Source organism: Homalodisca vitripennis, chromosome 8, assembly GCF_021130785.1.
Source record: "Homalodisca vitripennis isolate AUS2020 chromosome 8, UT_GWSS_2.1, whole genome shotgun sequence".
NCBI lineage: Eukaryota > Metazoa > Arthropoda > Insecta > Hemiptera > Cicadellidae > Homalodisca > Homalodisca vitripennis.
This window is the reverse complement of record NC_060214.1, coordinates 97,102,525-97,121,602: the sequence shown is the minus strand read 5'-3', so window position 1 is coordinate 97,121,602 and position 19,078 is coordinate 97,102,525. Positions and strand designations below refer to the sequence as shown.

The following is a 19,078-nucleotide window of genomic DNA, read 5'->3' as shown; positions in this document are numbered from 1 at the left end:
TGGGTTTTTAAACGTTTTTTTTAAAATTAATATTTCTTTAGATAGCTCTTTAATCTTTTTGTTCATAGTCCATTTAGAACTTGTGCTTGTCGTCTATCGTGGTCTTCAAAGATTTGTTGTGTATCAATAAGTAGTTGCTTTTCTTTTCCAAGTTGCCTATCCAATATCAGAAATTTTTTTGTTGAAAATTTTCTACTCTTGAGAGAATAAGTTTCTTCCTCTCGGCTGTAATTTTTCAATTTTAGCCTCCATACTGTTTAGCAAGAAGTTTAACCTTCGATTGTCTTCTTTGAGGGCCTCGTTTTCTTTAAGCAGTGCTTTTCCCAATTTTGCTGCCATGATTAGACTGTCTTCCCCATTTTGCAGTTCACTTTCAATTAAGCTTTCTTCTAGCTCTGGTAGTGTACTTTCTAATATTGAGTCTTGACTAATATAGCCTTTTAGGGTTTTATTGGAGTTGCTCTCTGTTTTAGAGACTTATTACAAGATGGGTTTTTAAAAAAATGTCTCAGCTTCTTTCAATGCCTCATTAAATTTTTTGTTTTTGAAATTGTCTGTTTTTGGTTTTCCATGAATTAATTTGTATTCTGAATACAGACACATGTCATTTTGTTTGACCATTTGCAGTGTTTTCATCTCCAAAGAATGTGACATTGTATTTGGTAGTTCTGTCAGTTTTTTGTAACCCCTTTTATCACTGCCGGCCAGTAGGGATAGCCTTTTACCTTTGCAAATACCATAAACTCCTACTTCATATAGAGCATTTGTGTCCGTGGCCATTTTATTGTTCAAAAATGAATATATGTTTTAAATGTAAAAAATGAAAAACTGTTTTTTTATAATGAGGTTTGACAGACTCCTCGTGGTTAATGTTTTTTAAATGTCAAAATGGAAAACTGTTTTTAATAACGAGGTTTGACAGACTCCTCGTGGTTAATGTTTTTTAAATGTCAAAATGGAAAACTGTTTTTTATAACGAGGTTTTGGACAGACTCCTCATAGTTAATGTTTTTGAATGTCAAAAATGGAAAACTGTTTTTTATAACGAGGTTTGGCAGACTCCTCGTGGTTAATGTTTTTTAAATGTCAAAATGGAAAACTGTTTTTTTATAACGAGGTTTTGGCAGCCTCCTCGTGGTTAAATTTTTTCATGCGGCAGATTGTTTAGAAAATCAAGGTCAGGTGGGAAGCCGGTCTGTTGATTGTTGACGGCTGTGTATACAAATAAGCTGCTGTCACTAGGTCAGGTGTGGAATGTGATGTTGTCAGCACAGTCAGCACTGTTTTCAGTTGTCACCATATGGCTTGAGTTTATTCGGTGATTTTAAGTAAAGTATTCTTGATTGTGTAAATACAATTTTTGACTTTTAGTGTTTATAAGCTTGTTATTATAATTTCATTAGTGATAAAGTTGTTTTATTTTAAAAAGTGCTTGAGATTTGATTACAGATTAGTTCTTGTGTTACAGTGAGATTGTTATAATTGTCCTTAGATTCTTGAGTAGTTTAGTTTTCTTGAAGTTTTATGGTGAAAATGGACTTACAGTAGTTCCAGGTAAATTGCTGCACATGTGAGTAAAATTATTTGTTAAAAAATAAAATTATTAAACTAAATATTTCTAAAATATACAAACATTTAGAGAATCATATACACTACAAAACAATAAATGATTTAATAACCACTTTAAAATTTTTTTATTTTTGAAAAGTGGTGGCACATACCTAGATTTGTTACTATGGGTATGATAATTTTCAAAAATTAGAAAAAAACGTTTTTTTTACACTAAATGTTTCAAAAATATACCACAGTTTAGCCTTAAGAGGATATTTCCAAGCAAATTTTATGACATCACTGTTGCCAAAACAGCAAAAAATTCAGCATTGAAATAAGCAATTCTTTCTGTTTGAAATGGTGTATATACAGTGGTTGTGGTAGTGTTGATTTATGAACTAAACGAATTGTCAAAACACGTGCGTGTCAGACCGACATTATAGTGTCAATTTCCAGTTCTAGGATTAAAAGTTTTGATTTTGGCCAAATCTTTATAGTTGCTAGGCTACATATTACATGTCACCATGTATAATAGTGAGATTTTTTTTTGCATTTTTTTTATTTGTAACTTTCAATCATGATGTGTCCGTATCTATTTAAACTTAGTTTTCACATTCTATTGTTATTTTTCTTCAATAAAGCACCACATCACCTTGGAATTTAAAAAAATGCAGAATATTTGTTCTGGTTATAATCACTGAGACTTAAACAAAGATTTTGTTTTTGCTAAAGTTTAATTTATTTTCTGTTTCTTGGAAGGAAAAATGATAAATATGCAGATATTTTTTGAAGAACTCTATTGGTACGGTACTGTCAGCTGCACCCTTCACGTAGATATATACATCCGCATGACAGACACGCATCGTCAGACGAAATGACAATAAGAGAATAAGCAGTGGTTATTGATTTAGTTTTGGCACAACGCACATTCTAGCTTGCTTCCCGACAGCCATAAATCAATACATGTATGTATTCCTACACATTCTTGGCACACTCGTGTCTTGTGATGTACACATGAAACTAAAATATGACAATAGGGAGATATCTGTACACCGCACATTAAGTATTAATGTTTAGTTTTTATGATTTTTAATGACTCATTACAGGAGAAGGCATAAGAAAAACTGGTTTGATATTTCCAAACATTTTTAACGATTCAGTAGGCGATACAAAATGATAAACAAGAATCTCCTAATTTCTGTTTTCAACCTCAAAATTTTCAAAGTTCACTTCAAGTAAGGTGAGTATTCGAGTGCATAGCGATCTATGAAGATAACCAATGTGACCAAGGTTGACTGTGTATACAGGATCATGCTACCTACCAGCACCATCAACAACACAGTAATTTATATACAAAAGTGGTGATAATTTACAACAGTTTGGTTGGCTTGTGATTTTAATATCGTTCTAACAAATTGGGGAACTAACAAATATAATTCTCATATATTGAAGGATCTGGATTTGACAATTCATAGAATTTAATAGTTCTAGTTATATTAGGCTAGATAAATGTTATACAGCATTTTCTTACTTTATTAAGCACAGAATAAATAGTATGTTGCTATAAAATTATTTATATTGTTCATTCTTTATAGGCTATCGGTGAGAATCAGTAATTCATTATAATTTTAAGGATACAATAAAATAATTGATTAGGAATTTTCTCCACCGCAAAGTGAGTCAAAGAATCGCCATAGAGATGAACATGGTGGTAGACATTTTTTAGAGGACTTTTCTTTTGCATCAAAGGATTTTTAAATGGTATGTAATTTTTGAGTTACCCAACTGTGTCATACCTCAAGGTCATGTTCCGAGATGTTGTAAGTAGAGACCAGCGCCTCCACCAGGTTGTCAAGCCGAGTGCCTAGCCTGGACAGAGCGACCGAGGCTCCAGACACAGCTGCTCCTTGCTGTAGTAGCGACTCTCGGCTCCGCAGCTCCATCCCTGCCAGCCGTGCCTCCAGCGACAGCTGCTCTTGTCTGAGGACAGAGAATCATCAAGGAACTGATTACCACAATTGCTCCAACCACATAAGATACTACTGTCTCTTCTTCACATATATATATATATATACATATATTCACTCAGGTTTCTAAACGCTGAAATATTAAACATAGACGAAGCAATCCTAAAATCCTGTTTGATAATCCTAAAAACCGAAATATTAAAGAAATATTTTTAACAACAAAGACGTTTCAACATTTAATCTTAATTTTCAAACCAAAAAATGCTATTTTTTGTGAAATTTTAAAAGTTAATCAAAATAAATAAGAAAAAGTTACAAAAATATGGATGTTTTTCACTATCCCAGTCGAATAGTTAACGCCTTGTGAGAATTTTAATTATTTAATTGAATTTTTTGACTTTGATGTGAAGGCCAACAGTAAATAAAAATAAACAAAATCAGTGGTTATTACTTTTGAGTGAAATTTTTAAAAATAATAATTGTTTTTATTTCATTAAATCATATTTTCTGTAACGGTTTTATTTGGTATTTCAGCATCAATTTATCCTACGTTTTTAACATTATAAACTATTGGATTCAGAGCCATACCTCCAAATCATCCCACATGGGGTAAACTGGTAGTCATTTTTATTTATATTTTTTGTATTTGTAGAACTGTTTAATATTTTTTACACTATCTGAGCACTGTTTAGTAATGAACTCTTCTATTGTAAACATTTTTATAATGAGGAAAATGGCAAAATATTAGCATTAAAAAAAAAATAAACTAAATTCACAACCGATTTACCCCATTCTATCCTACTTTAATTTCCTAACAAACGCGATGCTCTTTGTGCAGATTACATCAGTACTGTAAGATATCGCTGCTGTAGAGCTTACCTCCTCTGCTCGCTGATGCGGACCAGGTGGGAGCACTCCTCCTGCTGCCTCTGTAACTCCGCCTCCTTGGCTGCCACGTTCAATCTCGCTTCAGCCAACTATCAACATGAGTGTGACATTTACAATTAATATTTCACAGCTGTTCGAAAATTACAAAATAACTTTTTCAACCCTTCCCAATACGATTTTGTTCTTGTGTTTATTACATTAGCTCATCAAAAACCTACCTATGTGATCAAATAGTTCTTTTCTGAAAATCGCAATAAAAAAATTACAGGATGCAGGATAAATTAGAAATACATCTGCTATCAAAAAATGTTAATGTCTGATAAATTAGTTCTGATGTTAGGAACAAGAGAGTAAAAGCAACGTTTGAAGTAATTTACTAAGAACACGTCATTTTACATCTGGTTATTCTTTAGCTTAAGCTGTACAAAGTTTATCATTTTTCTCGGATATGACTGAATGTCATTATCACCAAATCATGAGGTTACAAATTCAGTTTATTTATGTATTCCACCTACACAGTGTTACTGTAGAAGTACTTTTTAAAATGAGAACTGCAAGATACTTATAGTGATGAAGAAAACTATAGTTACTAAAAATTTAAACTATTGTATAATAGAACACCAATTACTGATATATATTTGATGCCAGAGTAAATTTTAACCCTTTGAGTGCCAAGTATTTTTTGAGTGGGTATACTGAAAAGTGCCAGGTATTTTTTCTAGTGGGTGTAGCTAAAAGTGCCAGCCCTTTTTCAGGCATTTTGCAAGGTTTTAGTAAAAAATTCACAGTTCGATTATTTAATAAGCTATCGACATGATTCTTTTTATATTTTTCTCTGAAAACTCTGTTTAATTAACATAAAATAACAAAGTTACCATAACACTAAATTTAGGAATACCAAAAATGGACTTACCTAAAAACAATTCAAAAATATTTTTTAATTTCATTTTTCAACCAAATTACTATGACCAAAAAAAATTCATATCCTTTTCTTAGTCCATATCACTGGAAAGTGTATGCAATTGTCTGTAAATCTTGAAAAATTTATATTATTATCTTCAATAATGAGTAAGTTATACAACTTTTAAGAAACTATTGTCACATTGTTTCTGGTAGCTATGGCAACCAAAAATGTTTATATGTGAGTTTCATAATTTAAAGTTTGATCGGAAGTGTACTATAACAATTTATTTTGAAAAGAACGATTCTTCACAAACATATTAATATAATATTATTTAAAAATATTAAAGGTTACAATTTTTAGTGACTTTTTCCCGAACGTCCGGTAAAATTGGACGTCTGCACTTTCCGGCCAACTTTTGTCGTCCGGTAAAAATCGGACGTTGGCACTTTTCGGCCAACTTTTGTCGTCCGGTAAAAATCAGATGTTGGCACTCAAAGGGTTAAAATTATAAACACAGTACAGCTTTGGTTACAATGACCTAAACCCCTTTTTCTGCACGAGATGTTGAATCGGTACTGGAAGGAAGTCATTAAAACTAATGAAAATGGTGTATCATTCCCATTAATTTTATTACTATACCCTTTTGGATGTTATATTACTAATACAAAATTACTGAGTTTTAGTTTTTATAAAAAATGTTTTACGGAAAGACGGGGACTTTTAATTTCAAATAGTCCCTACATTACTTCCTCTGTTTCTTCTTTCTGCGACTAATTTATATCTGCCAGCTGATTCCGACCACGTGTTGATTTGCGTCAAATCAGAGAACGTTATTGAATTCAATAATATGTTCAATGATTCTATTGATTCCAATTTTCGCAAGCCTGACATCTCAATATGATTGAACTGACAGATAAATCTACATCACTGCAGGTTCTCACCTCATTCTCCAGGTCCCGCAAGGTATCAGCCAGGGCCGCCTTCTCTGCCTGCAGGAACTCCTGCAGTTCTGCTGACTCGGCCTCCATCTCTTCCTGCTGCTTCAGCATCATTTTCTGCGCTGAGTAGCTTTTCTCCAACTCCTGCAGACAGTCGCTTAAAATCACAACTTCACACTTAAACAACTAACAACTTATCTATGTCTATGGCTCGCGATCACAGGCAAAGCACTATTAATTGTCAATGACGAAGATACTGGCAGTCTTTCTTAGCCTTTCATTACATTCAAACTATAATGTTGTAGTATACTGGATTAAAAAAAAAATGATTAAGGATTAAATTAGGTTGATTTTTAGCTAATTATTGTTTTAGAAAGTTGTGTGTGAACTTAATTCAGCCTCTTTCTTGTTTCTCTATACATCTGAATTTACCGAACACCACAACATTTCTATTCCAATGAACTGCCAGACATGATGGACGTGGAATGGGTACAACATCACCAACTCAGCATTGGCATTACAAAATGAGATCCAATTCTACCACTCACAGAAACTAATCAGATCTTTTGAGTAGCAACACATTGACCACCCACATTACAGTTTAGACTTGGTGCCGAATGATGTTCAGCTGTACATAAGACGTTTCTCGTTGACAAACTCTTCACCACAGATGATGGACATCAAATTGTCGTTACAGACTAGCTGTCTGTCCTCACAGGCCAGCAAAAGGGCATACTTTCAGGACTTTCATGATTTCAACATACAATAGCTTGTACAATGCTATGACAAAAGTTTGAATAAAAAATGAAAACTATGTAGGAATATAAAAAAGATGTGAGGATTTTAAAAAGTTTCTTTCGAAAAAGACTGATGGAATTATTTATAAGAAATCAGACCTTACTCTTTCACAACAAAATCAAGTACCGGTACTGTTAAGTACATGGAGTGATCGACTTATAAATCATCAATATGTTGACAAAATCAAACAAGTGATTTTTAGTGACAAATAAATAAAACTTTACAGAATTAATGTACTAAGAGATTAAGTTAAGCTGATATTTTTTATACGTTGAAAAAATTAAAATCTGACTAATACATACACAAAGACACAGATGACATGGTTTGGAAATTTTCAAAAATTTAAATTGTATCTGACCACCCATATGATTGGTGATATCAATACATCGCAATAAATTTAAAACTTTTTGAAGTCTAAAACAATAGTCCAGCATGCACAACGTTTTGAAAATGTTATGAAAACTGATTCACAGGAAGCATGAGGAGGATACATTCTTCCTATACTCCTCATGAGCTCCATACAGTATAAAAGTAGATTTTTTTTACTTCAGGGGCAATTTAACCATAAACTAAAAACTTTATTGTAGGACAGTTAGTGAAACAAAAATTTTTAATCTAGATTCTACAAATTATAGGTATATATTGTTGTTTACGGTATTTATTTGTTAAAATTTTATTTTGGTTATGTCTTTTGTTCTTGGTTTGAGTTCGGTTTATATGTTTTAATTCAGTGTGGTTCTGATGAAGGGTTCTGTGAACTCGAATATTAAACATGAGCACTGAATTTTGTTTCTGTTTTTGTATATACTTTAAAGTACTTGGAAGAGTTATATATATATTTGACACTCTGTGTGATTCATATGAGCAACATGTGCCAAAAAAACTAAAATTATTTATACGGCTTTCAAAATCAAAATAAAAGTTCAAAAAAAATTTCTAAAATATCCAAAGTAACACTTTTTGATCATGCCATTAAAATTCACATTTATATTGACTACCTTAAAATTACCACAACTATCACAAAGTATTGATAAAAATTCCAATGAGAAACAGAGGCATTACTACTCTACAGAAGCTATTTTGAAACACAGCAAAAGAGTATCGCTCAATGCGGATCCAAAGTCCAAACTAAATTAGCGTTGCATTTCCAAATGTCAAGCCGGAGGGGGTAGGAATGTGCGAAATGTCAGTCATCTTGGCATCCATCCATTAGCAGTGTTAACGGCTGCTGCAGAATGTGCAAGATAATCGATGTCAGTCACAGCCTATTGTACTTCAGACAATGATGGACTGCTTGAATAATTAGGAACTTCAATGTGTCCATTGTGAGACAGTCTTAAAACAGACGTAGGTTGAACTGATGCAGTAACTAAACCACTCAATCACGCTTTCAAAATAGATATCATGAAAGTGTATCAATACGCTATGAATTTTTACAATATTGGAAACATGTAATGTAATGAAAACCCATTTTGCTTTAACATTATACAGGAATTTTTGAAAGTCTATTAAAATCTTAATGGTTGTAAATTTGCTCTACGCTTTACAACTTTAAAAAATATGTAAATACTTTTTCACTTTACAAATTTAATGGATGTTTTTTATGTAAATCAATATATTTACATTCTTTCACAATAAAAATATTTTCTGATTGTTTCCGTCTTAGTTGAAATCATTTCTAACATCAAATTAAGAACATCCAACCATTCTTGATGTTTTCTTATGGCTGGAAAGGCTTATATGATAGATAGGCAGTAAGCATTAGTCACTTTAAAATTCTTGACATTTTCTTGTGGCTGGAAAGGCTTATATGATAGGTACAGTCAGCAGCAGTTACTTTAACATTGACCAGGAGTCTATAAACGAACACACATTCAGCTAGACATGAAGATGATACATTGATTCACACATTAAGTTTTGAATCTCGTCAAAAAGTACATAAACATATTAATTTACAAATTATATATCGATTTATTTGAATAAATTTTGAGTATAAGAGTGATAAAACCCACCACTATTGGAAGTATTCTACAATAGATATCATGCATATTAAGACAAGTAAGTAATCATAATTTTCTGTCAGAACTAGTAATACCAACCCTCTGCAGAGTGTGGCAGATGCTGTGTAGCTTGCCAATCTCTTCCTGTTGCTGAGAGATGAGAGAGTTGGTACTCAGCACTTGCTGCTCCAGCTGGCCCACCACATCATCGGGGTCATCTGCACAACAGAACACATCTTGTGATACAGTCACCGGCAAAACTAATCATTACTGGGTAGTAAATACAAGGTAATTTTGAGATGATGGTCTAGATCTTGCGCTGTTGTCTTGGATACAACGTAACGAATAACTCCAATTTTTGTAAATGGAAATTTAATTGGTAAAATAAACTTGGTAGGAAAATGAAATTTTGTTTGTTGGCAATATTTTATTTCTATAATCCTCTTTAGTTTTTAAACACTGTCCGGAGCTATTACAGTCACTCAAATTTGTATAATTCCTTCAGGGATTTAACAATCACTCTTACCAAAGTTGAAAACAGATATGTTAGAGACTAACTTAATACCTTCATTACATTGAGTGGGACCGGACAGACGCATTCAGCCTGTTCGCCTAAATACCATATATTGTCCATACTGCTCACACTCAACTCTAGATTTTAAAAAAATTCAATTTAGTAGAAAATTCACCTCTTCTATATAACATTTTGGAGGTTAAATCTGTCATAGATTTCTCTATAGTAAGCCTAATATAAATTTTTGATGATCATGCATATACATATTTGTCTTCTGCATAAGTTACTGCAAGGTACCATAATTAAATATAATTACTACTTCAGAACTCACTATCCAAAATATTTCTTTTAATGGCACGTTTTATAATAAACAAGTTTTGATATAACTATCCTTGACAGCTGTTCTGACGCTGCAAGAGTTAATTATAATTTATCAAATGTTTACAAAAATTTCACTGGAAAATTGGAGTTTCTTGCTATTTTTCAAAAGAAAATATGAGAACAATTATTATACAACAGAAAATGACGTAATCTTACGTTTCCCAATGATAAGAGTCTTAAGCCTGATGGTCTCTGCGTCTCTAGTCAGCTGCTGAGTTCTCATTTGATCTGGGGGTGGGGGGGGGGGGGGGTGGGGGGGGGGGGGGGTGGGGGGGGGGGGGGGTGGGGGGGGGGGGGGGTGGGGGGGGGGGGGGGTGGGGGGGGGGGGGGGAGGCCTCTTGATCCCTGATATCGTGATTGTTGTGCTCCTAAATCCCCCCCGCCCAACCTCAACGTTCACAGAGATTGGTCGTTAGTTTACCTTTAGAGTCTCGAAAATCGAAAACTCGTCAAAACTTTTTCTCACCTGTGACTTTTAAGTTATTGTTCAGACAAAAACGTCACTTTTGGTTTAATGGCGTTTTTAAGTCACATAGAATTGCTAATCTAACAAAAATAAAATATTTAATTATATAAAACCATAGTAATGTTATTTGGCATGACGAATATATTTTATATTGAAATGCAAAGATGCCACATACGTTGTAACACACATTTTCTCTCTCCTTTTATAATTTTTTAAATTGGATACCAAATTTGTATGTCTGTAATGGGTGTATAGTTTCCAGAAATGCACCATTTCTATTTGGTGGCATGTTGTGGTTGAGGTTGGGATTGCTCAGATAACGAGAAATTATAAAGTCATAAATTGTACTATGTATTACAACACGCAGAATTTTTACAGATGTTACCTCCGCAAATGACGAATTTTCAATAGTGGCATGATACAAAAAATTTTTAATTGTGATATAACGAATTATCATTGTTTCAATACACAATTTCTATATAAATCTCTGCATACTCGTATATGAGGCAAAGCACTCACTCGCCCATCACTAATTCTCCACTTACCAATATCCCAGAAAGTTAAAATTTACCATACGCTTGTTTCATGACAAATAGAAAAACTAAAGCATTTTCATAAATATCAAACATCTATAGGGATTGAAATGGAACAAAAATATATCCTGTCTCAACTTTTCCATGTACTAGAAAGATGAAATTTGACACACACGCATGTTATGCTCTCAAAAGACAAATAAAATATTTGCAATGAAATAAACCACGCATGGGGGTTTCGAAAAGGGATTGCAAGCCCTAGAAGAACTTTATTTTGTTTTTGAACTCCTTGATGCCCTATAACGATGAAATTTGAAACACACGAGTCTTATGCACTCAACAGAAAATAAAAGATTCGTCATGAAGATCAACAACCTATAGGGGTTGAAATTAGGTTGCTAATATATTTGTTGCACATAATAATATATAATTGCCAATAAAGTAAATAGCATGCAAAATTGAATGTTATAACTTGAAAACTATTTACCAGTTGTAATTTTTAACAAAGAACACAGCGATACATTTTTATGACCTACTTTATTAATCTTTTGTAGGCAGTCTACAATGTGCACTCAGATATTGGTGTCAACTTAGACAGTGTGACATAAATCACTACGATTTACTAAACCAAATGTTTATGTAAATAGATTATACTGATAAATAGCTTTACACTCTTCACTTTTTCAATTTTTTGTGAAGTAGTGTTAATTTTAATTTGAAAGATTGTGATGTCGCAATGGTACAGGTGCGATAATCATAAACTGTCGACCTATCTCTCTCTGGTCCCAATTTTCTAAAAAAAGTTAGAATTTCTACATATACTTTTTACTCTTAGTATTTCGTAAGTCCTTGCTGCTATATATAGGAGTTTCTGTCAATACAAATGGATTTTCACCGGCCCTACATAAAAAATTACCCAGATAAATGCTCAGGACATGCAAGAGCAATTGCTACTCTACCGCTGCACAAGGATCAACCCTGAACACGACGGCTGATTAAGTGGAGCAAGTCTCTTTATGTCTACGCCCACGGAAGTACATAATACCCGCCGAGTCCTGGAGGGCGTAAGGAATAAAATGATCACAGCACCTGTACCGGCCCACGTCGACCATTATCTGCAATGTAACGGCTATTCCCTTGGGCCGTGAGTCATTCGCGCACCCAAGAAGGCCGAGGGCGTTTCTCTCAGCCTTAGCCTCAGTGCTTGGTCAGAAAAGGAAAGGTGGTGGGCGAGAGAGCTGCTGGATATGGAGGGTACAAGTTCGCAGATATACGACATCCTCTAAATTCATCACCGCCTAAGTGTTACCGACAGTACAGAAAGGGAGGTAGAAAAATATATAATGGTAGAAACATTAAAATGGTTTTAATTTATTTTCAGTGGCGTCCAACCAACAATGAGATTGATTTATTTTTTGACAAAATGGCATTAAGCCCAATCAAGAACAGAGTCTACTTTAAGTTTTTTTCAAACTGAATGGCGTCAATGTGAGTGAGGACTACACTTGAAGTGACAATTTTTACACAATTTTACCTATTTTGACCAAACCAAAACTTTTTATGAGATGCGACATCCAATAGTTGATATCTGTTCAGATATTTTTTGTATCAATATTCATACATTTTAATTAGAGAGTTTTTTAATTATTTAAAAAATGAAAAAATTTGCATTTTTTATGGTATTAATTTAGCTGAAACAATCAATTATAACAATCGTCTATTGATGACCCTATTACCGATAAAAATGAGAGATTCGGGACGAAAATCGTCTTTTCAAATATTGCTAAAATAGTGCACCAAATCGATTTACGGATCATCCCAAAATAATTTTTAAATCCCAGCTTACGCAACTCATTTCACTGACTGTCTGTAAAGAATTTGTGGTTCATGAACACGAGCATTCCAAGTTCGCCCCAATCAATTATCTGAATTAATTATAATTGAATGGTTAATTTTAATTGATTCTACGACGTTCTACTCATCCTATAAACGTCGTATTGTACTCCAATCAAATTGTAATTTAATTGTTGGGATGTAAGCTTTGTCTGTAGCTTGCCCAGAGAAACCCTGAAGGGTTATATAGACCCTACAGATGACCCTAGTGCCCTCGCACGCACATTCACAGCCCTAAAGTCGGACTGCCCTTAGGCCATGATCAATTTTGTAATTCTTATTTAATTCAGTTTTTTTTTCACGTGTATCCTTCATAACAAAACAAACAAAAACAGTCAAAATATGAAACACAATGAAGATGGCATTTAATGTATGAGGATGCTGTATTTAAAATCATGATTCTGCCACTTCAGCATGCTACGTATACGTCGTGGACTCATTTTCATACGTCATAAAATTATTTCAAAACATAAACACATAAACAAAAGTGAATTTTGTACGCCATGATTCCAGTTGATGACTCAAGAGCAACAAGATACTCGTGTTAGGGCGGCAACTGTTAATGTGCGTGTGAATGGTGGTAAAAGTCTGCAATCCTTCGGGGGTCATGATTTTTCGGGCAGAGTTAACCGAATGAATTCCGCAGAGAATAAGTAAAATTCCACTAATTTTTTATTGGTTGGGAAAAAATTTGTCAACCAAATTAAATCCAAATGTTACCGATATGCCGGTTGCGCGACTAGAGGAAGCGGGCAAGGCCTACACAAATCTGCCGCATTGTCCGCTGTCCCTCCAGGTCCAGTTCTAGCGCGGACAAGATGACGACCTAGCAAGGTCACCGGGGCAGGTACTGGGCAGCCTGACGTCTGTTTCCTCCCGTCAGCTGATTGTACCGCCTTGCTTGCATGTCCGACACACATCCGGCCCGCGGTGGCGGAAATCTTTTACTTTTGAATCGCCAATAGACCTTGATTATTACCATACGTTTAAATATAAATGGAAGCTCGTTTTTAACTACGAACGACAATAAAGAAACGTCGCTAAACTTTTTAACAAAAAAACCTTTCCTCCGTCGATGTTCGGTTTTACATTTTTCGGTTCAACATCAATCCAAACACGAGTCTCAACTCTCAGCTAAAAGGGCGTATTTAAGAGGTACAGAACCACAACATGTCCGCCAATCTAATCCAAATACGCACACGGACCATTTTACTATTCAGCAAGTGAAAAAACGCCCTATCACACTTCCATTTGTTGTTTTCTCCTACAAAGTACAAGACGAAAAACAGCGATCGCCTTAAAAAAATAACCCAATGCAGCAGGATAAGAGTAAAATTTTGGATTTTCGAAAAAGTTACATGAAACTCAACAACAGAGTTGAGAACATGATAGGCGTTTCAATGCTTTCAACTCAACCTGGCTTAAGACCGAAATGGAGAATAACGAGCTAACGTCGTGGTCGTCGTTACTTTCCGGAATATATGGGTAACGACGGTATGGCTGCAGGCGGCGGAGCCGGGACTACAAGGGGAGCGGAGAGACTGGATGACGTTGACGATGATTGTGATGAGGGAGCGTAAAATTAAAGCTGCAGACGGAAATATTGTGCCCCCAGGCGGCAGCCGATCCACTGACCCGGATGGTCCCCGACGACGTTGGAAAGCGGTCGCTTGGGATCGCCGGACATTCACTTTATTCAAAACCTTCCAACTCTTCGATGAACGTGTAATCATACTTCAAAAGCACTTTCTGTGTTCACTCTAGAGGGATTCCTCACAGAATTATACGAAATCCTTTAATCCTGGTGAGGTAAAGGAAACGAACACACTCAGCCTTCCGTAACTAACAACAGTTACCAGTTCAGAGCATCGAGAAATTAACAATGACAGAACCGAATGATCACTAATGACCTGTTGGAGCACTGATTGATGCAGATCGTCCGGAAGTCCACGATTAGACCGGAAGTGAGGCGTGTTAACAGCAGGAAGCCTTTTTTGCGTGTCGTTGTTCAGCCTCTTTTTGTTTATTAATCTAACGGCATTTAAACCGTCCAATCACGGGAAAGTCGGGCGGCGGTGGCGGTGGGAACCTACCTTCATACCTCGCGTTGAAGCGTGTATTGTTGCATGTACGATAAGTGAATTGCTGTGGGATTCCTCATTTCGCTGGAAATTATAGATCCTGCGGATTTTCTTGCTGTAAAAACACTATCCAAAATATATATATATATACTACTAGCACAACTTTTATGTACACTGCAGTTTCTCCCAAACATACAACATCTCTAGAAATCACCACTACGTACGTAGTCTGTAGGGTACAAACGCACAGGGGAAAGACTAGAGGACAGAGACTATTCAAAAGGGAAAGATGCTTGAATAAAAGTCATCAGATTCTGCCAAGGAACCACCTTAGACCGCAGGGTACAAACATAAAAGGAAAAGACTAGAGGACACTGTTCAACAGGGAAAGATCCTTGGATAAAAGTCACCAGGTTCTGCCAAGAATACCTTAGTCCGCAGGGTACAGACGTAAAAGAAAAAGACTAGAGGACAGAGACTATTCAAAACATACAACAGTGAGGAAAATAATTTCCCCCGGCTAGCAATAAGTCCTTCCGATGGTGTTGATCGAGGCTGATCCCAAAATCGTTTTGAACCACAACTGGTGAACAACTACAAAATGTTAACATACTGTATTGTCTTTCACAATCGCCTTGACCCTAGACAATCGTCTTTGACATATATGAGTCTTCTATTATGCGATCAGACCATTCAGCAACGGTTTCATCTTGAAAGCTACAATTAAACAGGGACAAGGGCAAATATCCCAAATAGGCACTCCATCCAGGGCTCCGGATCAATACAAGTCCTTGCAGCAATAATACCCCTCCCAGCGGTCCCGCAGGAGGTCGAAGGCTTCGAGACCCTTACATCAGAGCAGATACACAATAGCGAGAAGAACAACACCGGCGGAGGTCAGTGACCATAAACATTCGGTATTCCAGCTACAGCTCGCTCTTCCGCTTCCTCGGTACAGGCAGCCATGCACATGTATTGTGTGTATTCATCTTGTGGTGTATTGTCTGTATATGTATTGGTCTTGAGCTCCTCTCCGACTTGTAACTCACGGTTAACAAAGAGACTGACATTTGCCATTGCGGTTAACTTTTGAGTTTTGTAATTATCACCACCTTTAAACGCAATCCAAACAAAACCTGTAAAAGGCCACAAAAAAGTGTATAAAACTTTCTTAAGCGCCAAAAACTAAACTAAAAACTTCCGTAAAAAATATCATCAACGAGAAAAGTAATTTTGTTACCAAGGTATATACACCAGCTATGTTTGATTAAATATCGTCATCAATATAAAAACATTCATTTAAAAAAATTTACATTTAAAAAAATACATTATATCAGAAATAACCAATAACAGAAATGTGCTGTACGGTACCGTCAGTATTGCAATGACGGCAAATAATAAAAATAAAATTGCAATTCCAATGTTCAAGTTCAGTTAAAAATAGTTCAGTGTAATCAATAGTTCAAGTTCACTACAGATTATGGTATAAAAAATTCAACCTTTATTAGTCTTTGATTGAAGGATGCTACATCCAATATAAAATATGACTACAATGTTTTGAATAATGGCCACAGATATTGTGTGATTTTTTAAATTGTTCAAACGTAATCTAGAGCATTATATTTGGTAGAAGGAAACTGGTCTATAGAGTAAAAGAGCACTGACGTTGTTGAAAACATTTTTTATGGTGTAATTAGTTGGGAAAATTTTCAAACGGCATTTACTTTTCTTTATAAAATTATCCCGATTCCTTTTCAGTTGTATTCTACCCATCCATGTACCACGGGTGTGTGTGTGTGAAAATCATCAATTTTCACAAACGGGCTAAATAGCCCCTTCCAAAACGTAAGGCCACTTACGAACTGCTAGTCTTCATTTATCTTGAATTTATTACTAAGTTACCCACCATTCTTTATTATTCACATATTGCGGGAATCATTATATCGCGCATTAAATGGGACCACACATAATAATGCCTTTATTTATCTTTATAAAAAATGTGGACCCGAGGACTGAAAAGACGGCTACTTGTACAGATCGGAGTTTGAAGACGATTTAAGGCTAGATTATTTAAGAATCGGGAATTCCTTATCGTATGTCAACCGGTTACAAACAATTTGTAATTCGCATTTGCATTAGCTTGTAATGGTGATGAATGTTTTCAATCACCATTGGCCTCTGAAATTCAGCATTTCAATCTGGATGTCAACAGTTCATCAATTTAACACTTGGATCCCTCGCTAACCTGTAGGACTTCCTTAGTCGCCATTTGCTACTGGGTTACTTACCAATTACGATCTGCTAACAAGTAAGGTGATCACGTCTAGAGACACGAGTAGATTATAATAAATAGAATACTCGCTCAATATTTACAGCTAATAACGTTATTTTACGAAATTTCCAAGCCACAGGGATCTTTCTAGATGGATAAAATTGGTCCACAGAACGTGCTTGATTAGCTATATTTTACAAATGTTTCAAAACCACAAGAGGCGTTAACTTTGAACTATAAAAGGATACATTTCTAACCCTCCATATCACACTAACCTTCACACTGGCCTGGGGTAAGAGGCTGTCTTCACCACACTTCGCTTCGAACAGAATCCATTTGCTGCACTAAGACCAGAACTTAAGGACTCCAATAATTATGTCGTTAGGTTGTTTACTCCGTCATTACAAAGATTGCTTCCAACAAGTCATCGATTTAAATCACCCCCGGCGGCGCAGCAGCATGGCGACCGCTATACTGTCGTGGCAAGTCAAATTCACTCCATTTCTTGGAATTCAATAATGTCGTCAAATAAACCTGTTCAACTATTCTTTTGTTCTTTCGTCCTTTAAAGTTATTTTTCCCTACAACCAAAGTTATACTACTCAAGGTTTTGCCAAAATGAGAAAACTTCTGGAGGTAGTCTACATTGTATGAATAACTGATTAAAAAGAAAGCTCAGTAGGACAAATCATTAATTGAATTGCTAAAACTACTATATGTCCTGCATCAAAATTGTGTCAATATCTACCTTGGTACTAGTGTCCTGTGTAACAATAACGTAAAGAAACACACGGATGCTGTTCACAGTTGAACAAACTACAAAGAAGAAAATATTAAAGCATTATTCTCAATAATACACAGAAGAGACCAGTATTATTTCTTTATTATTAGTTTTTTATAAAATTTGTCAACTCAAAATGTGAGGATTCTATGTAGAGTTCATCCAATCCTTTTTTTAATTACGGATAATACAAATTTAAAGTGAATTTCGTGAATTTTACAAGGCGAAATAAGGTGACTGCCAGGTGACTGATGAGGTAATATAAGAGGCGCGCATTGCTATGAGACATAATCCCACATAAAAGATGAACGGAATTAACAAAGTAAGGGTATTAACACCACTTCTACCCAAACCTCCTCGCCTTTTTCTATTACATTATTCAATCACCACTTGCCGATCTCTATTTGCGTCACCAATAACAAATTAATGTGATGTAACATTTCAGTGCAGTAACGTAACTACCAACAACAAACTATAAGTAACTACACAGCATTACGTAGTTCAAGTTTTTACTCAATGGAAAATTCCTAACTGGACGGTAACAAGTAAGACTGCATTTCAAAACTCAGATATTGAAACTGTATTACAATCGGCTAGTTAAATAAATATTTTCGTGTAAAATCTCAAATTTAGTTAAGGTAGATATACTAACTAATTGAATTAACACTCTAATTCTAATTGAATATGTGACGAAGGAAGTTTTACATATTCATGACATGTTCAGATACTTTGGTATTATCCACAGGCCACTATGTCCCTATCTACAATTCATTATTAGGTTTTATTGAACAGTGCAAGGCAATGAAGCCCGCACTGATGGCCAAGGAATATTTTCGATCGATACTTTCACGACCTCAGATCACGTCTCTGTTCATCCAACTTCGACTCCGACGTCAGATCATATTGGACAATCTGGCACGTGATCTGAGGTCGGGAAAGTACCGATCGAAGATACCCCTAAACATTGGGTGGCGCCTCCGACGAAAAAAGAAAAACATCCCTCGAGACATAACCCAAATTTAAGCTCAGATCACGTGAGCGCTCGTCAAGGTTAACTTTAACTCTGGTACTACTAGTAACATGATAACCTACTTATATCGCTTAGTAACAA

General features: G+C 35.3%; 1 protein-coding gene across 1 annotated transcript in view; it reads right to left on the bottom strand.

Annotated features, from left to right (window-relative positions):
* The window catches only part of LOC124367791, a 41,117-nt gene extending 30,953 nt beyond the window's left edge, over nt 1-10,164 (bottom strand). Inside the window, exons 1-5 of the mRNA XM_046824905.1 lie at nt 10,098-10,164; nt 9,146-9,264; nt 6,252-6,392; nt 4,398-4,495; nt 3,348-3,531 (exon numbers count right to left, since the gene is read on the bottom strand). Of these exons, the coding sequence (XP_046680861.1) occupies nt 3,348-3,531; nt 4,398-4,495; nt 6,252-6,392; nt 9,146-9,264; nt 10,098-10,164 (609 nt within the window). The remainder of the gene's footprint in view (nt 1-3,347; nt 3,532-4,397; nt 4,496-6,251; nt 6,393-9,145; nt 9,265-10,097) is intronic.
* Nucleotides 10,165-19,078: the final 8,914 nt, after the last annotated feature.